Here is a 25,457-nt window from a genome sequence, read left to right on the forward strand (position 1 = left end):
ACACAAAAACTAAGATCCAAAGGCCTGCATACATTTTGGCTCTCCTTCCATTGCAATCCGTTACGTTGTCTACAAAGCTACTTCAGAATGTCAGAGAACTCTCTGGAGCTGGCTTCAGCGCAATGCCAAGAGGCTGAAGCCAGGAATGTAGCCACCAATTCACAGTATTTCTAGAATAAGACATTTTGACTATGCAAGTAGAAACTAATTATGTAGCTATACGTTAGAAAAATGGTGGTTATGAAGGCAGATTATTGATTTTAGCAGATTAAAACTTGTAGTCCTCTAAAAATGTAATATACATAAAATACCATTCTTGACTTGGTCATACTTTTATGCCAGAAACAGAAGTGGTTTCAAGGGAACTGAAAATTGCTTGTGTGTGTGTAATTGAGTGCCTTAATATTTGTACCCATCCTTTCATGGTGGGGAAAAAACAACCTTGGAAGAATTACATTTAACTGTTTTGGCAAAGGCTCCTGAACATTCATATGCTCATTTTGAGTGGGGCAATTTACATGCCCAAGGCAAGTGGTCCTAGGGTTGCTGTGTACCTGTCAGATTTCCCAGAGCTGCTGTCTTGATTGGTGACAGGCACAACATTTTGTGCACAGCTGTCACAATGCAAGTTAATGACCAGTAGGGATAATAATCCATAGTAGAGGCCATGATAAACACTGCTTTGTGCTAAAACTAGGCAGAGAGGTCTGTTTTAGTGCTCAAACTATGTAGGATCCACACGTTTGAAAAAATAAGGTAGAAGTTCAGAAACAGAGAGAGAATAAAAATTAGACCCCCACACCTGGTGTGTTAATTACCCATTAGATAACCATGAAATTACGGCTTGATTAAATTTGAGATTACCATTTTAGGTTGTACTGGATCTACCACAATACTAAATTGAAGGGAAAAGCAGGATAAATATATAAATGTACCTCTTCCATTGTTACTTATCTACTTGCAATTTCTTGCTTTCGAACTGTTAGGTTGGCAGGAGCTGGAACTAGAGATGGGAGCTCACTCCATCATGCGGCACCCGGGTCTTGAACTGCTGAACTACCGACCTTCCACAGCCTGCAGTTCAGCGTCTTAAAATGTACCTCTTCCATTGTTACAGGATGGTTAATTTTAGTTAGCCACAATGAAACTTGTAAGTGAATTGTCCATAAATTGTCCATACACTGTTAAAACTTTGGCAGCAGTTTGCAGGGTTCTTGGGAGGAGCCCAGCCCAGTTGGCATGAGGCTGATTTTGAAATCTGTTCCTTGAAATATCATTGAATTTGCCAGCTAATGCTTTAAGCATTTTCAGGCTCTTCCCCATTTTCACTATGAATGAACACCTTGGCTAGTCAGCGCTAGGTATTCTTGCTTTAGTTTCCTTCAGCATTTCATGTGAGTCCATTTTCAAACCTATGGCCAAGAATCAGTGGCTTTTTTTGATGCATAACTTGCTGTTCTGTCTACTTATGGGGTTTTTGGTTACTTGAATATTTTAGCTCCACTGAAATAGTGGGAGAAATTGCTGTGGAGAGGAGGAAAAGAACTAACAGAATTCCAAACAAATGACTGTAGCTTTCCGAAGCAGCTGTGCATGTAGTGAGGACAGCAGTTGGAAATCTGTTGATTAGTATGGGTACAAGTATTGAAGGCTTTACAATTGACTGCTTATGTGACTGACAGCCTTTTGAGGGTAGAGTAAAATGGAGTCCAATAGTACCTTAAAGTCCTAACCACTTATTGAAGCATAAGCTTTTGTCAATTAGAGCTTACTTCATCAGGTCAAAACTAAGCACTTTTCAGTGCAGTGAACACAAAAAATATTAGCTGCTTGTTGGGTCCTCATAACTAAACTAACAAGCATTCGTAAACGGTAAAGAATCCCGGAACTTGCATCGACATTTTGTAAAATCAATTCTAGGTCCCTTTTTTTGAATTCAGATTTATAAATTTCAATTTAAAGGAGTAACCTGATTTTATGATTAAGGGCTGTATTTAGCTTTTGTAAGTTCAATATCTGAACTGTTTGCTTGTGGAAGGAATTGTCCTTTTCATCCTTTTGCTGTTCAGATAGCTTTGCAGCTAGTGGTGCAGTGTTCAATTTGTATGCAAGCAGTGATGTTCTCTGGTGGGTTGTTTTTTTTTTTACTGTGCTGTTTGTACTTTATACTATTTTTGTCCGCTATGATAAGGAGCTAAAAATAAAACTGTAACTACTCTCTTTCTTTACTTTGGTGATTGGTCCACTTGCTGTTTGCAGGGCTAGTAAAACATATAGCTTGCTTGGCAGTTTTTCCCCCTCCCTACGCATATTGAAAGGAATGAAGTCAGTTTGTTGCTAAGACAGGCTACGCAGCCAGCTCACATAGTGACGTACTACATCTATTCAAGTGCACTCTCTGGAAAACCAGCAACATTTTTATAATTATGCTGAATAAGCACTTGGGATCCCCCCCCCTCCACTGAACTTGGCATGTTGTTGTCTAAAGCTGCTGTATACCTTTCTAGTTTTAAGATGAGGCTATTCCTAGGAGTGGAACAGCTTGTTCTGCTACCTAAAACTGATTCATAGTTTTAATTTAAAAAATGAGAACACAGCTTCTGTATTGTTTTTTTCTTGTAATATGCTGTGTGGTAGTTCACACCTGCGGTACCCCAACCTAGATTACTGGTGGATGTGAATGGTTTTTGATAGTGTGGTGCTGCCAGAAAATTTGGAATACATATGCAAACAGTTATTTGATTATTGCTGCTTTGCAGGTTATTATAGAAAATCAACTGACTGGTTCCCAAGCAAAACTCAGAGGGGGGGGGTGAAGTCCGTGAATGGACAATTCTGAAATTGTTCTTCTAGACTTGAGGGGTGGGAAATGTTTGAAATGTGGCAGAAAGCACTTAATGTTCTTGTCATTGCACAATAATTTGTAGTGTGTGCTCTGAACAGTTTTTTTTTTAAATAGGATAAAGTGCGTACCGAAAGCTATCGTGACTTCATATATCACAATCCACACATCTTTAGAGATAAGGTAAGTGGGTTAGCTTTAAAGCTGTAAATGTTCTTGCAGTATGAGATTCTCGTAGGTAATAGAAACTCTCTTTGATTGGATTCTTTCTAGACTTGGGGGAATGATTCCTTGACAGGTCTGTGATTCAATATATGTTGGGTTCTGTTACATGAAGAGCATTATTCAGCTGCTGGAGGGTGCAAAACACTGATAACAGAAATGCTGATCAGCATTGTCATTGTTTGGTGTGCTGTCTTGAAGTGTCCATTAATTATGATGACATGGTTTTGTCAAGCCTTCCTTGTCTGCTGTTTTAAAGTACCGTCTGAAATATGTATGCCTGCATTTATTTACAGTAATTCAAGTGCATTTCTAATCTGTATCTCACATGATAAAAGCGTAATGGAGATCCCTGTGGAATTAGCTTTTGAGGATTCACATCTGTTTTTTTCCTGAACGATACCCATATAAAGTCTTAGACATTAGACTGACTGCTTCTGATTTCTGACTTTGCTGTATATTGTATTCCCTTATGTAAGCAAGGATAAAGGTTTGGAAAGGAAGAAAGCTATAAGTAAGTGGTTTGTATGTATAATTGGACTTGTGAACTTAACGCTAAGTCCTTTTGATCACCTTGCTGATCTTTGGACCAAGGACACATAGTGCCAGTGTGCTGAATGCTAATGAGTGGCAGCTCCCATAGTTAGATAGAGGAGCTTGCTGCTCCCCAGAGCCCCAGTTAAAGTATGTTTAATATATGTAGTGCTACTTTTCATCATGTAAGGCACCATTTTGGTAATGCGGTAATATAATCTTAAATCTATACTATAATGTATATCAACAAATCTAATTCTCAATGTGACCCCATTTGTAGCTACTCGAATCCAGACTTTAAAGCCATACATAGACAAGATAGCTCTTTCTAAAAACCTGAGAAAAGCCCCAGGTTTACAGAAAAATCTGAAAGCTAAAACTCATACATTTGAGGACTACCCCTTTCAAATGATAGAAGCAGCACCTGCATCTTTAAGAAAGGAGATTTTAGTGGCCATTGTGGGGAGTTTCTAAGCAACCACAACAATATTGGCAGCCTTGAAACATTAGTTTCTTTCAATAAAAGGCAGGGGGAGGGCCTAGATTTTTGTTTTCTGTTTAGTTTTTTGGTAACTGTTGCTTGCAACTAAGGGTCCCTATGCAGAAGCCCAACCACTCAGCAAAGAGCTCTGCTTGCCTATGTTTGGGTGGTTCTCTTGTCTTCGATAGTCAGTTTTGTGTCCAGTTCTGTTTACACTCCACTACACAGGTTGCTGGAATTAACTTGCTACTTCGCACGTAGAGCCCATTTCAGTGCTCAACACTGTCTGCACTGTCTGAAATTATGGATTCTGAGATGGCCCTTATGAGGGCAGAAAGGCAGGTATAAATTTTCTGAAAGAAAATATAGTACCAGGAACCATGCACTCAGTGCCTTTTTTCTGGCTCAGCACTGCTGGATCAGAATGCAGATGTCCCTGTCCAAGCCAGATTTTGTTTTCAACTGGGTAGTTACAGATCTAACCAATTCCTTTTAAGTTTGTATTTCTTCTGCTCATTTCCTTATTTGATACTCAGATGAATTTAAGGTTGAGTTTCCAAAGCAGAATAATATTAAGTTTTAATGGTTTTTGAATTCGGCAGGATTTTTCAGGTGTGGAATACTTTAACAATTAGGCTTACATCAAGGGTTATTCTTAAAATAAATATAATTCTAAAACTTTGCATTTTGCCATGCAGACATAAAGTAGATTTTCTTAAAACTTTGCCATAGCAGAATTGTTTAAACAAATACATACTTCTAGAAATGCTATTTATTGTACTGCTTGCTTTCATTCTTTATGCCATCCTATCAGAGTGTAAATATTACCAGGGAAACTGCAGAACCCAACTCCTCTGTTATGATAAACTAGTACATCCCTGTGGTTGTGTTACTGTGCAAGTAGGAAGAAGTAAAGTTTTAAAACTCTGGCAAATTTTTCCTTGTAGACTACACCCTTATCAAATAATAAGGAGACTAGGCGAAATATTAATGAGGATTGCTCCAGCGATAAAAACTAGAACCAAGGTTTGCTTTCAACAGTCAGTTATTTTACTTGACCATGTAATGGCGGTCATTATTTTTATTCCATTTGATAAGTGTATAATGCGTTTCATTGACATGTGCAGTAGAAGATGGAAGTTCAAGGAATAAAATAACAGTGGCGAAGTCAATTCTTGTAACCTTTTTCCTTTGGATTACAAAAGCCTAGCTGGCATCAGTGTTACTTTCTTGTTTGAAGATTGGCTTTCTTATCAGTGCTTGTGCAAAAGAGAAGCCACCCTCCTTCCCATTTTCCCTTTGCTCCCACATATTGCTGAGCATTGTTATAGCCAGCGTGACCAACTGCATACAGAAGGGCAGTCTGCCTTTTTTGAGATCTTTCATACCTTTCCAAGAAAAGTTTGGGAGTCCAGTTTTTCTGTCAGGCCCTATTGACATCTTCTCATTAATCCTACATAAATGATCCTTAAAGGTCATTATGTATGTAGATAGCCTTAAAGTTAATTTGAACCAAAATGGTAGAGATTCCATGAGGTTAATAGACAACTGAATGTCATTTTAGGCTTGTCAACCAGTGTCTCCCTTTATTCTCCCTGAAGTCAGTTTTTATTTTGCTTCTCTATCAACCTTAACTGACAGATGGTCAGGTGGAATGGGCTGCTTTATCTTTAGCACATTGATTTTAGCAGGAATATCATTCATATGTTATGATAAATGATACAGAAGAATTTCCTGGGAGGCTCTCAAAATATTTCTGGTGGGAACATCTGTAAACATCTCTAAAACATTGGTCATGATAGAAAGAGCTAAAAACAGAATTACATAGCAAGAAAACCTATGGACCATTTACATGGTTATAGTTGAATGAGTAAAGCACTGTATTCCCTGAAAGATAAACTTGCCAAAACAGAATACTCTAGTTGTTATGCCTAATCAAGATAGATAGGAACATTGAAAAAAATAGGCTACTATAAATCCGGTATCTTAAAAGTATACTGTGTTAAACTATTTCTTACATAACCAAGCAGACGTTTTTCTGTGAATTTTTAGTGAGGTTTTTAAAATTCTCATCACAGCCTTTTCTGTGACAGGTTGCAGCTTGTAACACATCTCAGAAGTGAAATGAAAAATCACTGAAGGGTCTATAATGAAAAAAAAAAAGGTGACAGGCCTTTAATTACAGACCCATAAGTGGCACCACTAGAATGCAATCAGAGTACTCCATCAGGCTTGGCAGTTTGAATAATTGTCTCATACTTGAACCCTTGTGTATTCAGTTATCTCACCATCTCTCTTTTCCCTGTATTTCCCTTTTTTCATACTTGATGGTTATGCTTGTATACAAATAAGAAAAAGTAGCTGTTGCAAATGAATGACTAGTCACATTTACCTGAATTCAGGAGTTGACAACACATTCAGTTTGGAGGGTCACACATTGAATATCATAGGGTTCAAGGGATATATTTATATAATGGAGAAGTAAGTCATTGTTAATTAGAAGGTGACCTCTTTTTCCCCTCATGCTTTCATAATTAAGAGATGGAAAAAAGACTTTGGAAACACTAAAGCTATGTGTTCAATCTTGATTTACCTCGAGGTTTTTGAATCCTTGAATCATGTGATCAGATAAAACCCTCAAGAGTCTTCTGCATGCAGCCTGTAAAGTGTTTTTGCCTGTTCCATTGAAGTTAAAATTTCTGCATTCTAGTGTTTGTTATTACTTTGGTAGAACCTCAGTGCAATTTTATGTAGATTTACTCCAGCCTAAGACCATACTATTAATCTTGTATGGTAAACTTTCATGAGTAGTTTTTTCAGAATTGCTGTTTGTGGTATCAGCAGAGTCAGACTTCCTAGTAATAATGACTTTTTGCTTTTTGTGCTAGATTGTCTTAGATGTGGGCTGTGGAACTGGAATCCTCTCCATGTTTGCTGCGAAAGCAGGTGCAAAGAAGGTTATAGGAGTGGACCAGTCTGAAATTATTTATCAGGCCATGGACATCATTAGGTAGGAACAGTTCTTCTGAATTAGTGACTTTTAGTAATAACCTATGCTCACAATGTTTAAAGTCTGGTGTCATTGCATTTCTGCTTATGCACTTAAGACCAAGGTAATGGTCTTTTGGAGAAAGCCTCAAATCTCTCGATGGACTATCCTTGGCAACCCTATCAAACAACGCAGAGCATTTAAATAGCTTGGAGTAACCTTCATGGAGACTCTGAATTGGAAAAACCATCTTGCATCAGTAAAATCTTCAGCATTAAGAATGGCAGGATCAATTTTACATTTTTTCCACACAAAGGACGGACGTCTGTGACTTGGTATTGAAATTATTCAACAGCAAGGTCATCCCCCATCTCTTATATGGAATTGACATTTGGGACTGGAAGGAGGATATTTTGGCTAACGTGGAGGTAATCCAAAACCAGTTTTTGAGGCAAATTCTAGCTTTGCCCAGAGGCACTCCCAAATCTTTGATGAGAGCTGAACTGGGACTCCCCTCTCTTATGGCCCAGGCACACCTGGCAGTCATAAAATACTGAAAATGAGCTCCAACTCTATAAGTCACCAATCAGACAACCTCCATTTCGATAAAGACTTTACCCACTCTAACTTTCTTAATACCATTATCCAAAGATACACCATTCCAGATGACCTTCTCAGGGCTTCAGCTGAGAATTCACAACTTAGGGATTGGATATACAAGGCTGATGCACTGATTGATCATTCTTTAATCCTGAAATCTAAAGTGGCTCCATGGTATAAATATTGCAAATTTGACCACCGCAGGTTGAATTATCTAGTCAGTATCTCTAACTGTAACCTTAGAGTGCCCTTTACAGCTTTATGATTCCAAACTATGCAAACAGCTCTTTTGGCTGGCCGTTATTCGCATACTCCAAAAGAGCAATGTCTCTGCATTTGTGGCTTGCCAGAGGTGGAGGACCTTCCTCACTACATGCTCTACTGTCCGCTATACAGCACTCCAAGAGAGAAATTTTTAGCAGGAATTCTATCGGTTATGCAAACATACCCAGAAACTGAGAAGATTGCGTTCTTGCTTTGAGATAATGATGCTTATCTATCCTATAGAGTTTCCCTGTTTGCTTTAGCAGCATCTAAGATTAGATCTAAGGGGCAGGCTACCTGATGGTGATTAAACCTGTTTTATCTTTCTTTTTATTACTGAGTAGTAGTCAGTTTTAACCCAGATGTTAAAGGTGCTTTTTAACTTTTTATGATTGCTCTGCTGTATTCTGTATTTTGTAATGGCCAGTGGCTTAATACAATAAACCATTTATTGCACTTTGCACTTATGCACTTCAATTCTAAACCCACATGAGCTACTTTAATACCTGCTTCTTTTTAAATCTCAAAATGCAGTGTTGTTCACCACTCACCTATAAGTAATGATGACTAAGTGTATCTTTGCCTGGTCTTTTTACATCTCAGCTACCATGGTGTGTATGTACACACACACAGAATTGAAACTCTATCTAAAATTCCCTGTGGTACATATGGTACCATTGTAACTGCAAGGTCTGTCCTGCTAAAAAGGTCCATGTTGACCATTGTTGGTCCTGTAATAACAATTTCCTCAGATAATCGAGGAAGAGGCTGTGGCTCAGTGGAAGGTACTCAGGTTTGCATGTAGAAGATCCTGGGTTCAATTGTTAGCCAAATTGCTTTATTTCTTTAATAAGAGGTTGGGGAATTATGATATTAATGTGCAGTTGACATAACTATAGGACCATGACCTTTATATACTGGAGTCCCACTTTACTGAAGTACCAGAAATCGATCAGGAGACTAGATCTTAAATATGATTTATTTTACTAAATAATTCACACACACAATAAAAACAATCATACATTCAAACAACACAGAGCTAGGAAAATTAGATAGAAAGGTATAGTGACTGTCTCATTAGTAGGAAAATATCGATGAGGAGTGATACTTTACCTGTCCGGCGTGTTAAGTTGAATCTGCAGCAAAAAATGGGAACAGATACTGGGGAAGGGAATTGTGTGATGGCCAGCAGCACACGTGGGGGACTTCAGCCAGTGCTAAGACTGAAGTTGGCTAGATAGGGCAGGATTAGGTAGGAGAGGAGACAGCGAGAACAATGGGCAGATGCTCTTCTTATATACCCTAGAAGTGGCTTGGGCGTGTGCCACCAAGTCACATGGTCCCCAGGATTCTAGGGAGGTTCAGTTACTAATGGTCAGGAGATGACTGGGAGAATCGGATTAATGGTTGGGCAATTGCACTGACTAGCCAGTTTGGTGTAGTGGTTAAGTGTGCGGACTCTAATCTGGGAGCACCGGGTTTGATTCCCCACTCCTCCACTTGCACCTGGCTGGATGACCTTGGGCAAGCCATAGTTCTGGCACAGCTGTTCTTGAAAAAGAGCAGTTTCTGTCAGGGCTCTCTCAGCCCCACCTACCTCCCAGGGTGTCTGTTGTGGGGAGGGGAAGGGAAAGGAGTTAGTAAGCCACTCTTGAGACACCTTTGGTTAGTGAAGGGCAGGGTATAAATCCAATCTCTTCTTCATCTAATTGTGACACCTTTGAAAGACAAAAGGAAAGACAGGAGTAATCACGGGCGGTGGTTAGTCTTAGTGTTATCAGGATGGGTGGTTGATGGAATTGTAGCAGCTGCTTAATCCTGTCACATCGCAAGTCCTTTTGGTATGCAATGAGTAATACGTGCAGCATCTGGAGAAGGTGGTGGTGGGGGAGATGCCTGCATGCTGGAGAAGGGTTCCTTCTGTGGAGTCTCTGCTGGAACACTCAGGCTTTTTGTGTAAAGCATGGCCTCTCTTTGGCAAACTGCTGCCAGTTGCTGAATGCTTTGGGTGTCAGGGATGCTGTCTTGCCTCCTACAGGGATGCAGGGTTGCAAGGCTTTGGGCATGCCACGGGTCCACGTCTGATTGGCACACTGCTTCAGGGCGAGGCTTCCCTTGGCTGGCACATGTCTTCAGTCCAGGAGGTTGGCATCTTCATTGGGTCTGCCGCACAGTCCAGTTCCTTGGCACACTCATTGCACAGTCCAGCTTTTTATGTCAGTCCATAGCCTTATAGATGCTGCGTAAGGCTCTTGCAGGGCAACACAATCCCCAGTATCTCCAGTTAAAAGGATCTGGCAGTAGGCAATGTGACAGACTCCCACCTGAAACCCCAGAGAGCCATTCCTGAGTAGACGGTTCTGACCTTGATGATTCCAGTAGAAGGATGGCTCCATTGAAGATGTTAAAAATGCTGACTTAAATGAGTTATGTCACGGGAAGTTGCAGCATGAGCAGGGAGAGTAGGAGGTTTAGTACAGATGGATATGTCTAAAGACTACCATCCTTCACTTGCCCTTTTCTTTTGTGAGGGCTAGGAACTAAATGAAAGCTGGGATTGTTGAGACTTCTGATGAACCACTGGCCATATCTATCAACAAAATGGACCGCAAATAGTGTAGACCTGCTGTATTACTTTCTGTTGAATGTGACCTGATACTGGAATGTTCCCCAAGACTTTTCATGTTGAATGTGTACAAGGAACAGTGTTCCTGCAGTTCATTAGTCTTCCTGCCGCCATTGTGCTTTGCTGTTTTGAGACCAACAGTCCAATATCGGCAATAAAGGCAAGGTTCTTGAAACAAGTCTGTGGTGGGCAGGAAACTATGTTTTCTTTTAAGGCAATGCTTTTCCATAGCAGTTGTTGGTGGACCACCTAAGTCCACATTATTGTTAATGACAGACATAAAGAAACCTTGCCATGTACTAGATCTGAGAGAGGGTAATAGATTTTGCAAGACCCTCTTCATATGTTAAGTTATTGCTACAGCTCCATGTCAGTGTCCTTTAGGCATTTCATGTACGGCGTTATTTCTTGTCTAAAATATATTTTCTTTAGATGGCAACTTTGATTTTTTGGCGGCTTATTGTCATTTTTTTTTTGCATTTTTACAAACATTTTGCAACTTGATCTTTGGCATGCTGTATTAACTTAGTACCTTCCAAGTTTGGAATTAAGTCATGGCTCTTGTGTGAGAGCTTTGGGTTGTTCTCTCTGATATCAGAGCCAGAGTCTAGCCCGTTTTTTGGCACTTTGGCTGTCATCAATGCTGTTGAACAAGTGCTTCTCTCTGGTTTGCTCAGGCCTTGAATGTTACATTACTGCTAGAGGGAAACAATAGGGCTGGGATAATGCTTTACATTTTTGGGAAGGGTATTCTTGGTAGGATAGACCCTGCATAGCAGAGGTGATGGTTATCTGGATCTGTCAGTTTCGTTCACACAAACATACGATGCCATTTCTTTAGAACAAGCAATTTCTGTTGGTTTGAACTGCCACTTTAACAGACTGTTGCTACCAAAAAGTATCCACTGGAAGACACTTAGTTTTCTTTACCTAGTGAGATCCCATTTTGGTGAGTCCATCTGCACTTAATTTGTCTCTTTTAGAATACATAAGCAATACTAATCGACCTTGATAGGTTACCTGTCTCACTGGAGGCGAACACTGTTACATAGTTTAATTTGCGTTATCAGCAAAGGCTTTATTTAAAATCTCTTCAAAGTCATGAGGAACAGATCAGTTAATTGAGCTTGAGACTTTCTAGTAGACACTTTTCGGTGGGGAATAGCAGACAAAATTAGCACCCAAGTTCAAAGGCAGTTTGCCTGTCACGAGGGTGTATTTAGGTCTATGTGGAGACATTGTAGCAGTTAAATTTCAGAGCTCCTGTTCATATTGTGCATATAAAGCCTGTGCAGACTTTAGGAGGCTTTAAAGGCATTTTAAGCAAACAAGCTGGGTATATGCCTTATCCTCATCAAAATTTTAGGCTCCAAAGGAAACACAAACTTATGTAATTAGCATCAATTTTTCTTTTTTAGAATTAGAAACCAGGGCCTTTGAATTTTTTCCCATATAATATGTCAGGAATTAATTTATAGTTGAACAGCAACTCATTTAAACTTGTTCCGAGGTATTGTGGTACAGCTGTAGCATTACAATGCTGTCGTTTGGATTTTTTAAAAACCCTTTCAATAACAGTACAGGAAGTCCTTGCTACACTTGGAAACTGAGAGAGTAATGAAAACACCTGTCTGCATAACAGTTTCGGATTTGTTTGATTTGCATGCCACACTAAGGGCAAAGGGGGATTAAAGAGAACTAATCTTGTGACAGTGATGAATGATCTCTTGGAGTACATGGGGAACAATTGCTGTAAGGTTACATCTGCTGACTGTATAACTATTTCATTTGTCTCTAATTTGGATTCAAACAATTTGTAACAGCCTTGTTATATTTCGTTGCTCCTGACGACAGAAGAGATGTCACTTTAACCTGTTCGGAGTGTATAGTGTCATGCTGAAATTTGGTTATTGACCAGGGCCAGATCAGTTGCTGGTGTCAAGATGTTTAGTGCCTCCTGTGTTATATTTCACTAGTAAGAATCTGCTTTTTAACATGCATAGGGTAAAGTATGATACTAAGTTGGGCTTATAGGTTAAGAGGCAAGGGAGCACTGAGTTTGAATGCATTTTTAAAAACACTGTTTCTCTCTCCCATACGTAAGTTTATTAGCCAGTTTCCTAAAAGTCCATACTAAAGCACTTTCAAAGTGTTCCAGATGTCTGTAGTGGATTTTTTTTGCTATTTTTTTCTAACTTCAAAAGGCCCTTAGTTGCAAAAGAAAAAGGAATAGACTCAAAGAGCAAGTGTTCACATTTAGCCTTCTTAAAAAAGCTTCAGCTGTCCAGTTCTTCACATATCCATGTACCTCAGTGAGTTAGAGCTGGACTGGTTCTGGATGACATCACAGATCAGACTTAACTACCACTGAAACTGAGATTTTCAGAAAGATAGGTTGGCTAGAGAAAATACTGCTAGCTTCTCAAGTGGAATTTGGGTGATATAGCATGTTCAAAATTGCCACAGTTAATACAGAACAAGAAAAGCATGTTCAAAACTCTTTCTCGTCTGTTTATCTGTAGCTCATATAATCATTTCCTAAGTTTTCATTTATTACTCTTTCATGAGTTAGAGGTTATTAGGGTTGCCCACCCAAGCTACCATGCACAGGCTGTTTTGCACTGTTCCAAGAAGTGGCTGCCTTTGTTTGGTAAGCCATTTCATTTGTTCCATACAAAAAAATCCTTTTTTTCTTGAGCTTGAAAATGATACCTATGGTTTTCTGTTTGTCCATTCATCTTTGGTGATGTTCTGCTCTGTTAATTGGAAATAGTCACCTGTTCAATGCATTTCACCCACTGGTGTCTTTAAGCAGTGACACAATGCCCAGGGAAATGCACTATGAGTAAATTAATGAGCCTTAACTGCCAAATAGTTGTTTAATATAACTACTGCTTGGGTGCTAGCAACTTTTGACACAGAAGGGGATATTCTGGCAATACTTAAGTGATTGGTTTATGAAACTTTTCACCCATAACTTGCCATCACCCAACTGTCAGTTCTCCCAAGTTATTAAAAATGAGATTACTGGGTTGGGTTAAAGTCAGATGTAGAGAGGCTGCAGGAATAACAAATGTTGAAGAAAGGGCAGCAATACCAATTGCACTGGAGAAATAAATTTCAGTGGTGTGAATAATTACTCTGTCCTCTCTAACATTAGCTGTCATGATAATGGCATATGAAAAGAAGATTGATATAGTGTGCTTCAGAGAAAGTAAATAAATGCCATTAAAACTTGATTTCCGATTTACCTGTTAAATAACCATGCAGTCTATTTAGAAAATGAAACACCTGGATATCTTTGGAGCAAAAGTAGTGCTATAGTTTTGCACCTGAACCAGCAGATAGTATTATCAGTTGAAGCAAAATGAAAGAGATGACTTCATCATACAATAACTATATTATCTGTAGTGAACATTTGTTGGTAACTTTTCCATTTTATTTATCTAAAATGTACCAACACCATTTTTGGTGCAGCTGAATATCCTTAATAGCATTTAAATTAAATTATTATACTGCAAAATTTAACAAGAATAGTAAAAGAATTAGGAAGATGCACCTCAACAACATGAAAATAGAAGGGCTTCTCCATAGGTTTCAAAGACATTAATTGTTGGGACTAAGTTAATATATTAAGACTAAAATTTGGAAGGGTATCTATGAACTTCCCCCTTTTTGTTTTCCTTCCTCCATTTGTCCCTTATCTTACAGTTTCAAGCATTACGTGGAGGAAAACTATTGTTCAGTTACCTAACTACCCTTAACATAAAAATACACTTGTTAGGGCAGAGTGGTCTTGTTAGGGCAGAGTGGTCTTGTAACATCAGAGTAAATCTTAAGGCCATCTGTTCATTTTGCAGGCCTGTCTTGAGTGCTGTGCAGAACCATAATCCAGGAGGAAGACTGAATATAATAAGATGTTCTTATAGTCACAGATTTGATTATTTTTTGCTTTTGTGGTTGACAGATAATAAGCTTCGCTTTTCTAGTACTTATTGCCGTCTTGAAAACAGCGATGCAGCTTCAGATGCTAGACACATTTGGAAAAAAGTATGGTGTATTTATCTATACCCTACCTTTCTCTCCAATGGGGAACCAAAGCAGCTTCTTTCCCCTCAGTTTATCAGCACAACAGCCCTGTCAGGTACGTCAGGTTGAGAGTGTGCACCTGGCCCAAGATCACCCAACAATCTTCCATGGCAGATTGGGGATTCAGTAGCACAGTTCTATAAATCTACTGAAGCTGCCATAGCTTGTGCCACAAAAATCGAAGCAGTATCCTAAACTACAGGTACATAACTTGATAGGACTGTATATTTGTGCCAGTGAAATTATTCCTGTGTACATGTTTAGGTCAGTGGCTCTACTATGACACCATAGAAAGTGTGTTTAAAATGTTGTAGGCTGGAAATATTGAGGCTCAAGGTACACATTACTCAAGTTGTTATTGTACACATTGGGATGTTGTTGTTGTTCAGTCGCACAGTCGAGTCTGACTACACAACCCCATGGATGACATCACGCCAGGCCCTCCTGCCTTCCACTGTCCTCCGGAGTTTGGTCAATTTCATGTTTGTTACAGTGGTACCACTGCCTAACCATCTCATCCTTTGCCGTCCCCTTCTTCTTTTACCTTCAATCTTTCGCAGCATCAGGACCTTCTCCAGTGAGTGCTCCCTTCTCATTTGGTGGTCAAAGTATTTGAGCTTCAGCTTCAGTATCTGGCCTTCCAGGGAACACATTGGGATAGGCACTGCCATTTTGTTTCATTAGTACTCAGGCTTTCCTCCTTTGCAAGATCCCTTCTACTGACAGAATACACTCTTGCATTTACATGAGCTGTGACTTGCCTCAATGAAAGGGTCTTTGTGCCTGGGAAATGTTTGGGTGCTGACAAAATAAATAGTAGGATCCCACCCTTATACCTGTGGGCCATTTACCTCTTTAACATATGTGCTTTAAGGTAAAGATGATATTGGAATAATTTCTTTCTTTGAAAAATAAGCTCAAGGCTCCCACTACAGTGCATAAGGAACTACATTTACAAGTTAGTTTATCAGGGCTGATTCCCCTAGGACTAGTGAGAATCATTCACTTCACCAGCTTTCCCCCCTTCAAACGTTTACAACTAATTAATATTTTACAGATGGGATTATCAGCCTGAGAGTGTGCACCCTGCCCAAGGCTACAAAGACCAGTTTGTACCAGAGGCCTCCCTATGGTGAGCCCATAACACTGGGGCTCCTCCTTGGAGGGGAGAGGGGGTGGCCACAGAATTACCATTCAGACAATTTGGGTTAGTATAGGCCAGCTACCAAAGGATTAATAATTCTTTTCTGAGCACCTTACTAACATACAGTGCAGAAAAATACAATTTGTTTTTCTAGAAAAGAATCTGTAGTGATATTTCAATACAATCTCTATGCTCTTATGACATGTTACACTACTGTCAGTATAGTAAATCCATATTATGGGGTATATAACCAGATATCACTGTTATTTTTTGCAGACTCAACAGACTTGAACATACCATTTCTTTAATCAAAGGAAGAATTGAAGAAGTTGATTTGCCTGCTGAAAAAGTCGATGTTATAATTTCTGAATGGATGGTAAGATCACCCATATGCTATTTATTAATAAAAATGAACTAGTTTTTTTAAATGAAAGAAATACTTAATGTGCAATTTAATGATTTATGCAATTATGGGCTCAAATTATTGACTTGCACTGTTAGGGAACTTATTTAGTATTGTGCTTTGATATGTGGGGAAAGGATATGTAAGGTTTCTATCATTCAGATTTGGATTGTAGAAATAGGTTTGAGATAGTATGAAAGAGTCCAAAAACACAGGATGCTTCTCTGTCCATGGAGGCCCAGGTTGCCGCAGTTCCCAGATCTGCATTCTTCCATCTTAGGCAGATCAGGCTACTGAAGCCCTCTGTCTCCCTGCAAGACCTAGCTACAGTGATCCATGCAATGGTCACTTCCAGGCTTGATTACTGCAACTCGCTCTACGCAGGCTAATCCCTGAGGCTGATCCAGAAATTACAACTGGTGCAAAATGTGGTGGCGCGCCTGCTGATACTGATGCCTGTGCGGGCTCACGTTCAGCATGTGCTTTGCCAGCTGCATTGGTTACCAGTTGAGTACCGGATCCACTTCAAGGTGTTGGTAATAACCTTCAAAGCCTTATACCGCCTGGTACCAGTGTAGCTAAGGGATCGCCTCTTCCTGTATACTCCTCGAAGAGCTTTACGCGCTAATAATCAACATCTCCTGGCAGTCCCTATCCCAAAGGACATCCATCTAGCCTTGGCCAGGGCCTTTTCTGCCCTGGCCACCACCTGGTGGAACATGTTCCCCGTTGAGATCAGGGCCCTGCGGGATCTTATTCAATTCTGCAGGTCTTCAAGACGGAGCTGTTCCACCACGCTTCTTGTTGAGGCAGCGGGCGTCCACACATGGCCTCCCCAAGTTTGCTGTCTCCCACCTATCAGTCAGCCATCCATCAGTAACCAGCCATATCCATCTGTATTAATGAGTCGGAACTTTCACCAGTAAGCTGTAACCACTGATTTTAAATGTTTATATTTTATTTATTTAATCGTACTTATATCCTGCTCTCCCAGCCATAGCCGGCTTAGGGCAGCTTACATAAAATACTCAGTACATTAAACAATTAAAAGACTTAAAACAATTAAAACAATAAACCCATTTAACAATATAAAGTGCTAGTGATTCATATCGCTGTTAATGATGGCACCCAATTTCCGTAGTCCGTTATAACGATGTTATAAGGTTTCAGGGATGTTATAAAGCTCCAGGGAACATGGCTCTCTGTCCTTCCATTGTTGGGGGCGGCTCCATGATTGAAAGCCTGGTGGAAGAGCTCCGTTTTACAGGCGCTGCGAAACTGCATAAGGTCCCGCAGGGCCCTGATCTCTTCCAGGAGCTCATTCCACCAGAACAGAGCCATCACCGAGAAAGCTCTGACCCTGGTCACAGTCAGTTTAGCCTCCTTGAGGCCCGGGAGGGCGAGTCAGTTTTGGGACCCAGATCTCAGTGCTCTCTGGGGAACATGTGGGGAAAGGCGGTCCCTCAAGTATGTAGGCCCCTGAGAATACAGGGCTTTAAAGGTAAGAACCAGCACCTTGAAGCAGATCTGGTATGCTATCGGCAGCCAGTGTAATGCTTTTAGCACAAGGTGGATGTCTTCCCGCATAGGAAGACCCATCAACAGCCTGGGCCGCCACATTTTGCACTAGCTGCAGCTTCCGGATTTGCGACAAGGGCAGCCTCATGTAGAGAGCATTACAGTAGTCCAGTCTCGAGGTGACCATCACATGGATCACTGTTGCTAAGTCGTTGCGTTCAAGGAAGGGAACCAACTGCCTGATCAGCCAAAGCTGGTAAAAGTCGGACCATTTTTAAGGAGGCATCCAGGAGCACTCTCAAACTCCTAACCTCTGGCGCTGGCCTACCCTTGGTCCACCCCGACTCAGACACAGGACCTCCATCTTTGTCGGATTCAGTTTCAATCGGCTCAGTCTAAGCCATCCAGCCATGGCTTGTAACGCCTGGTCCAGATCTTCCAGTCTAGAGTCAGACTGGCCCCGCCCAACAGCAGATAGAGTTGGGTGTCGTCAGCATATTTCATTGTAACTGTTGAAATACGGTGTGACTCGCCCTGAACCCGCTTGTGGAATGGGCGGGATACAAATATGAAAAATAAATAAATAAAATAAAGACTAACAGTTTGTGGTAGGGTATGAGCTTTTGGGAGATACATCTGAAGAAGTGAGCAGTGACTCACAAAAGCTCATACCCGACCACAAATTTTGTTAGTCTTCAAGGAGCTACTGGACTCTTACTCTTTTCTGCTGCAGACAGACTAACACGACCACTCACCTTTATGTGTCTCCATTTTTTGAGATGCTAATGCTAAACAAGCATAAGGAATGGTCTGTCAGAAGCAGAGGGCCATTGAAGTTCAGGTTCTAACATTTTCCAGTTACTAGATGAAGAATCCATTTCTCAGTGAATTTTTCATGGACAGGCAGAGCTTGACAGGGGAGCACCAACCAGTGATGGTGCAGTTAGCTTACTTACTAAGAACTGGTTATCCCTGAGGTATTTTTTATGCCTCAAACATGTTAAAAGTAGGAAAGGCTTAAAAGCTTTCAGGTGTCTCACTGTAATGCAGTCCAGGTTTTAACACTCTCTCAGAGTGGCTTGTCAGTCCTTCAGTCTTTATTGCATCAGCAAAAAAGCCCTAGTAACAACACAACAATTCCATCAAAGTGAAAGCAAGAAAATTCCACACGTTTTCATACAAGGGCTTTGTCAGAAAAAAGCAATGTTTCAGCAAACTGCTAGCTCATCTGAAAAACCATCAAAAGTGACAAGCCTTTATTACATATTGACAGACTGAAACCAGCAAGTTAGAGTTTTTCCTGTTTGAGATGACAATAGGTTACTGGATTGGTTTGTTAAAGTTCTTTTGAATTTTCTCTGGGCTTCCTGATTTGGAAATGTAACAAGTCGTACATTTTGGCAGCTCTGAGCATTACCAGGGGTTTTTTTATGAGAAAAGAGACAATTGAATATAAAACGAAGTAATTTTTATAGTTGCCCCAACGCTTCCCTCTTTTTATCTCTTGGAATATAGTTTGGCTTCTCTAATGTTATCACTATGTCCCTGACCATGGGGGAATGAGGTAAGCCATTGAAGGGCCATCCCATGGACTCCTACATCGGCAAGGCAGTGGGTCAAAAGATCATAGTCGACTATGTCAAATGCTGCCGTAAGATCTAATATTAGTAGCAGCGCTGACCCGCCTCAATCCAGCTGTCTACAGAGATTCGTCTGTCAGGGCAACCAACACCGTCTCCGTGCCGTGGCCAGGGCAGAAGCTGGACTGAATGGGTCATGTCAGTGTGTCATCCAGGAAACTCTGGAGCTGTTCAGCCACTGCCCTCAATTAACTTACCCAAGAACGATAAATTCGAAACTGGGTGGTAATTGGCCAGATCGGAAGGACCCAAAGTTGGGTTTTTTGAGTGGTATAACCAGGGCCTCCTTAAGGCCATCCAGATAGACTGGTTGACAATATCCGTCAATGGGCCCCATATCCTCTCATTGCCAGCTTTCACTAGCCACAAGGGGCATGGATCAAGAAGGCATGCAACAGAAGGAAGCAATGAAAGCCCTGCATGCTTCCCTCATGAAGATTAGTTATCCTTATGGATGCAGAATGCACCTTTGATTTAAGAGCTATATATATCTGCAGCATACCCACCTTATCTTTGCAATCTTTTAACTCACTCTAAAAGAGAAAATATTTCACAGGAATTTTTTTCAATACTTCTCAAATTCCAAAAGGCCTTGAGGGAAAACCCCCCCTGAGGGGCCCCATTTTTTTGGTTTTTCCCTGAGCCTTTACATCTCTATTTACCTTCCTGATATAGGTTCTTTTTTTCTAGGAACCGCTACAACATCTACATTATATGAAAAAACATACAGTGTTTTGAGTATATGTTAAATCTAAAAAAGGACTACGTAAGAAGGAATGCAGCGATTTTCAGAAGTGAATATAGTAGAGTAGACTTCTTACCGTGAGTGTTACACTCATGTGACGGGAAGAAGGATATTAGTGCTTCCAATTATGAACTAGTGGTAGTAGTTCCAAAGGTGTTAGTTTTGCAATTAAGTATAAACTACTGTAGCATTTTGAAGACATTAAAAGCACACCTACACAGAGTGTGTATGTGTATGTGCACTAGTTAAAAATTGAGAAACATGACCCAGATAGTGTACTGCTGAAGAGATGTTCTATAGAGGTAGGTGAGCAGGCTTTGTGAACAAGGCTGTTTTATATGCAAGCAGAACTGTGCTTCTGTTCCCTCGAGGTACAGAATTTTAAGAGGTAATGATGTTTTACAGTAATTAGAGTAATTCTACATACAGTAGTTAACTGTGAAATGAGAACGGCTGTGCAGTATGCTGGTTTTCCAGAATATTCATTTTGTCTGTAGAAGGGGATAATTTGGTGTATACATTTGGGAAAGAGGCTTTTTAGTAGAGATTTTACTTTCTTCACATTTTGATTCCTTATACTGTCCTACAAGGATAAATAAGTGTCAGTATCAGAACAAGTGGAATGCTGCCTGGGTGGAACGATTCCCTTCTAAATTATTTTCTAGTTTTACCATTGAAATATGTAGTCCTTGTTGTTTTTGAACTGGTAAATCCTAATTTCAGAATCATTTTTCTGTTGTCTTATATACTCTCTAGCAAACCTGTTTTAAAAGCTGTCATACAAATATAGGATTGGATTCAGTGGAAACTCATGTGGATGGAATTGGGAGAAATGGAACTTTGCCTACTTTTTCCTTTCCCAGGTAGCCCGCTGTTTGTCCTGCTAATCCTCTGTGAGAGTTGGGTGAGCCTCTCAAGCAAAATGCACCACAAAATAGAGCAAAGCAGCAAAGAGGCAGAGTTGAGTGTTACTGCCTTCTCTGCTGAAATGCACCACAAAGCAGCAAAGAGGCAGAGGGGTTGAGTGTTACTGCCTTCTCTGCTGAAATAAATTCCCAGTGGAAGAAGGAGGCTTTTCCTGATTTGCCCTCACAGCTGCAGAGCCCCATACTGTGATGTGGTTTTGTTTGTGTGGTTCTAGCAACTGTCACAGCAGGCTGTATACGGAAGGAAAGGTGGAGGAAGATCCAATGTGCCAGCACCTTCTGTGAGCTTTTGGGGGGGACCCTACCCTCTGACTTCAGGTGTCAATTTGTAGCCAGGCTCTTCTGAATAGCTCCAGGAAGGAGATATATGGGGAAAGGAGGCAGTTCTGAGAGAAAGCAACTTGTTCTTGGTTAGCTATGGCAGGAAAGAAATAGACAAGAAGGTTTGATGGCTGGGGCTATGCATGCTTGGAAGCTGAGGGAGAATAAGCTTTGTGTCCTTTTAAGAGGACAGTAAAAAGTAATTTGCTTTCATGTGATAGCGTTTTGTTCAACTAGAGCTGCTTAATTTTGCTGTTGTTGTTGTTTTTTTTTAAATCTTTCCTGATACCTACTTAAGTGCCTCAAAAACAGCCAGGAGTTTTCTTAACTTTCATGGAAAGGCAAAATATGCTGGTATAAGAGGCAAAGCAGATCCTCCTACAATGCCTTGTTATAATTTCCTTTCTTAGTTCCTCTGGTAGTGAACATGTCACTTGTATGTCTTGGTTTATTTGCCAGCCAGATTCATTAATATTCTGTTCACAATTCTGTGTTGTGTGGATCTCTTTGCTGTAATTAATTTTGAAGGTTCTAATGCAAGCTTTTGAAAAAAATCTGAATCTTGTCAGTGTGGAAGCAGGAGCGTCCCAGAGCATCATAGGAGAAATGTCAGGTATAATTCTCTTTCCAGATGGCACCCCTACAGGTGAGGCAGTAGCCTGTGAAATTACATTCTAAATTACACTAGAGAGGAGCACCACACATAGAGCAAAGCATTCAGAAATTGGTAATAAATGACTTGATTGAAAATGAGGGACAGTTCCAACATAACTTACAGGGATGTGATATTTATGAGAGAATGGAGATCTAAGGAAAGCCTGAAGAACCAAAGTGGGAAGACTGAAGGAGGACAGTGATATCTGCTATACTGCAAGATAATTTTGTTTGTGGCCTGCCTTTTTGTTTACTGGAACCTTCAATGTGGCTCTCAACATAAAATCATAAAGTATTGTCAAAAGAAATAATTTACACAGATATCAATCACTAGAAAACTAATAAAATCCTCCCTGCACCTGGGAGGTAAATAAAGGGGATATCAGATATGCAGCAGTTTGAAGGATGTACATTAGCACTGGGTGCTGTGACATAACATCACTTGGGTGCATTTGGGTCTTGTCTCAGAAAATTATAATCTGCATACATACCCCTCTGCTGGACTATGTTAAAAGTCTGAAAAGGGAATGCTGTGTGGCCATTTCTCATCATTTCAGTCTACTTCCTTTGTTATGGAAAAGAGTAGGAGTTGTGATAGAAAAAAAAAATCCCATGGTGAGCACAACAGAAAGCCCGAGGGCCTCTACTGAACCAAAGCATACACTTTATACTTAGCAAGCAGCAGCAGGCATTAGGTTTAGAATACAGCAGATAGTTCCTCCTGGCTCTCTTGGAGCCATTCAAGATTGGCTGCAAAAGGATTTCTGGGAAGCATAAAAACAGGAAATGATCAGAGCATGAATATCGGGAAGGAGATTGCAACAGCCCCCAGTTTTTATTTAATTCTGTTTGCTGATGCTTGAGGCTGTGTTAATCACTCTCTGTGTACAGTTCCAGAGGTGTAGTTCTTTGCAGCCAGAATTAGGGTATTATGTACACCTTAAAGGCAAGTTTCTTGTGGAATAAACTGTCCTGAGGCAGAAGCACTTACAAAAGCTTATGTTGTAATAAATTGGTCAGTGTGAGAGGCCCTTTCTGCCAGTTGAGGGAACCCAAAGAGTCCCTTATGATTTTGGGGAATCGGGTTTGTTTTGAACTGTAAACTTCCCATCAGTTACAAGATATTCTTAGGGTAGCAAGTGTAAAGGCTCTGGATCACTGTTGTGAAGTAAGTTTTGTATTGAGCCTGAAGAGTGCACAGATCACTGAAGTAGGAGGTTCAATAAAGCAACAAAGAAGATTTATTTATATGCAGATTGTGTAGTGAATTTTCTTTAATGCTTGTGGATGCAAACAGGCTTTCACTGACTCACCACCGGGTTGGATCTTTACACACACACAGGATTCCACCCATATCATCCTTCCTTTTCTTAAGCATCACACTAAGCAGAAAGGGCCCAGGTAGGTGAGGCCTGCCATTTGCGGGACCGAGCGGGGGAGGGAGGAGGCTGGCCGGTCACTGGGTCAGGGAGAGGGGTGGGGCCAGGCGTGTGGCGAGAAGGTAGGCGCCTCCCCTCCTTCCCTGGGCCAATCGCTGGGCAGCGGGGTGTCCGGAGGGAGAGGCCTAGGGTATACCTCAACATTCCAAACCCCCTCTGAAAGGTGACTGGATGCTGGAGCACTCCCATAGGCTTGGGTGTGAAGTAGCTGAGTGGTTCTTTTTCCTCTTTGGGGCAGGACATCCTCCTCTCCTTCACAGTGAGTCTTCAAGATATTGCAGGACTCTTTCATATTTCATTATTTTGTGTGTGTGTGAGAGAGAGAAAGTTCCGTATCTCTTGGGGGCAAGAATGTAAGAACTTTTGACTTACTGGGTCACATTATAGGTCCCTTCTCATTCAGTAATCTGTCTTCCAATGGTCATCAGCCATATGATGAAGAAGGGTATGATAGAGATGGCATGTCACGGTCGGTTATTAAGTGGCGCAACTCTGGATGAAAGTACATACTTTTCATAGCCATCATGAATGGAATAAAGGTGTCTTCCATAAGAAGATTCCAATAAGGGTGTCTTCCATAAGAACATACCAAGGGCTGATAGTACTTCTCTTTCTGTCAGGCACTATAGGCTAAGTGGATGAAGCTTTGAAACACTCATGTTTTGATTTCAGTGATGGATGGTAGTTTTGTTCAGCTATGGCCATGGGAGATGGGAGAAAAAACATCCTCCATTTCTAAGCCCTTTGTAAGCATGTGAGTAGTTTCTTCTAGAAAAAGAGACATTATCACTTGGGCTGAATGAAGTTCTGTTCACTGATAACTGGAAACACCACTCCCAGTAACTCCTAACTGTTTCAGTATTCCTTTCAGTACAGGTGGATTGCTGTCTCTGCATGCATTCCCATCAATTCCTAGATGACTTTCCCAAAACGTTAATTTCAAATTTTACAGGATTTTTTTTGAAAAAACAAACACACACACAACATACAAGTATGCCTGTTGCACTAAACAGATTGCATCACAATGTGCTGCCTGTCATGATAAATGTGAAGGGTTATGAATAACTTGTGAAAGCAAGGATAAAATACAGTAATTTTTAAAAATGATAATTTGCCCACTTTGGTCCTGAAGCTATCTTGTGGCATCTGCTACTCCCTGTACCTATGAGGCGTCACATTATTTTCTGCTGCCAAGGATATTAGCATGAGGGCACGATGGGTATGCGGCCCTCTGTCTCTGCCAGCTTTAGGGTGCAACAGAGATCATTCCAAACCTCTGCTAAGTTTCTTGCAAAGAGAGAAGGACTCTCTATAGATTCTCTCCTACCCTACTGTTAGCCAAATTGCTCTATTATTTAATAAAGATGGGGAATTATAATTATGAATATGCAATTGGCTTATCTATAGGATCTGACCTGTGTATACCAGAGTTAGAATACCCAGGAACAGACACAGAAACTGGGTGGCTAAAATAATGATTTCTTTACTAAACATTCTCAAGCATACAAACAATATTCAAACACTCCCATACACAATATAGAACTATAGGGAAGCAGAGGTGATTGATAGCTTATAGAGGAATGATACAACCTGTCCAGATGTGCAGAGGTCCATGAAGAAAGGATTATGGCCTAAACTCAGAGAGTTCAGGGGTGAACTGCCATTTTGGATTATGGCAGAAAAACACATGGTCTGATGCCATGTGTATGCTGGGATATACCCATTGGAAGACAATGCAGACCAATGGGCGGTCCTGGGGGCTGGTCTCAAGTGAGAACAATAGATTTCCTGGACCACTGATGAGTCCCAGGGGTGTGTGGCATCAGGATGGGCAAGGCCTAGATGTGACCAATGAGCTTCCAGAGAGGCAGGGTCTGGATTTAACAATAGAAGCCAGGTGCTGGGTGGCTAGTTGAATGGATTATCTGACCACTAATGGGCCTGGTCAGGGTAAACAAAAGGTGGGAGACAGTCCCTGATTAGTGTCAGGTGTCATGCCTGCCCTTGACTCAGCCCCAGC

General features: G+C 40.8%; 1 protein-coding gene across 1 annotated transcript in view; it reads left to right on the forward strand.

Moving 5' to 3' along the window:
- Nucleotides 1-25,457, forward strand: part of PRMT3 (protein arginine methyltransferase 3) — a 97,735-nt gene that overhangs the window by 12,574 nt on the left and 59,704 nt on the right. The window contains exons 8-10 of the mRNA XM_015417872.1: nucleotides 2,960-3,025; nucleotides 6,968-7,089; nucleotides 16,068-16,167. Of these exons, the coding sequence (XP_015273358.1) occupies nucleotides 2,960-3,025; nucleotides 6,968-7,089; nucleotides 16,068-16,167 (288 nt within the window). The remainder of the gene's footprint in view (nucleotides 1-2,959; nucleotides 3,026-6,967; nucleotides 7,090-16,067; nucleotides 16,168-25,457) is intronic.

The sequence above is a fragment of the Gekko japonicus genome, unplaced genomic scaffold (genome assembly GCF_001447785.1).
Source record: "Gekko japonicus isolate JY-2015 unplaced genomic scaffold, Gekko_japonicus_V1.1 scaffold397, whole genome shotgun sequence".
NCBI classification, from domain to species: domain Eukaryota; kingdom Metazoa; phylum Chordata; class Lepidosauria; order Squamata; family Gekkonidae; genus Gekko; species Gekko japonicus.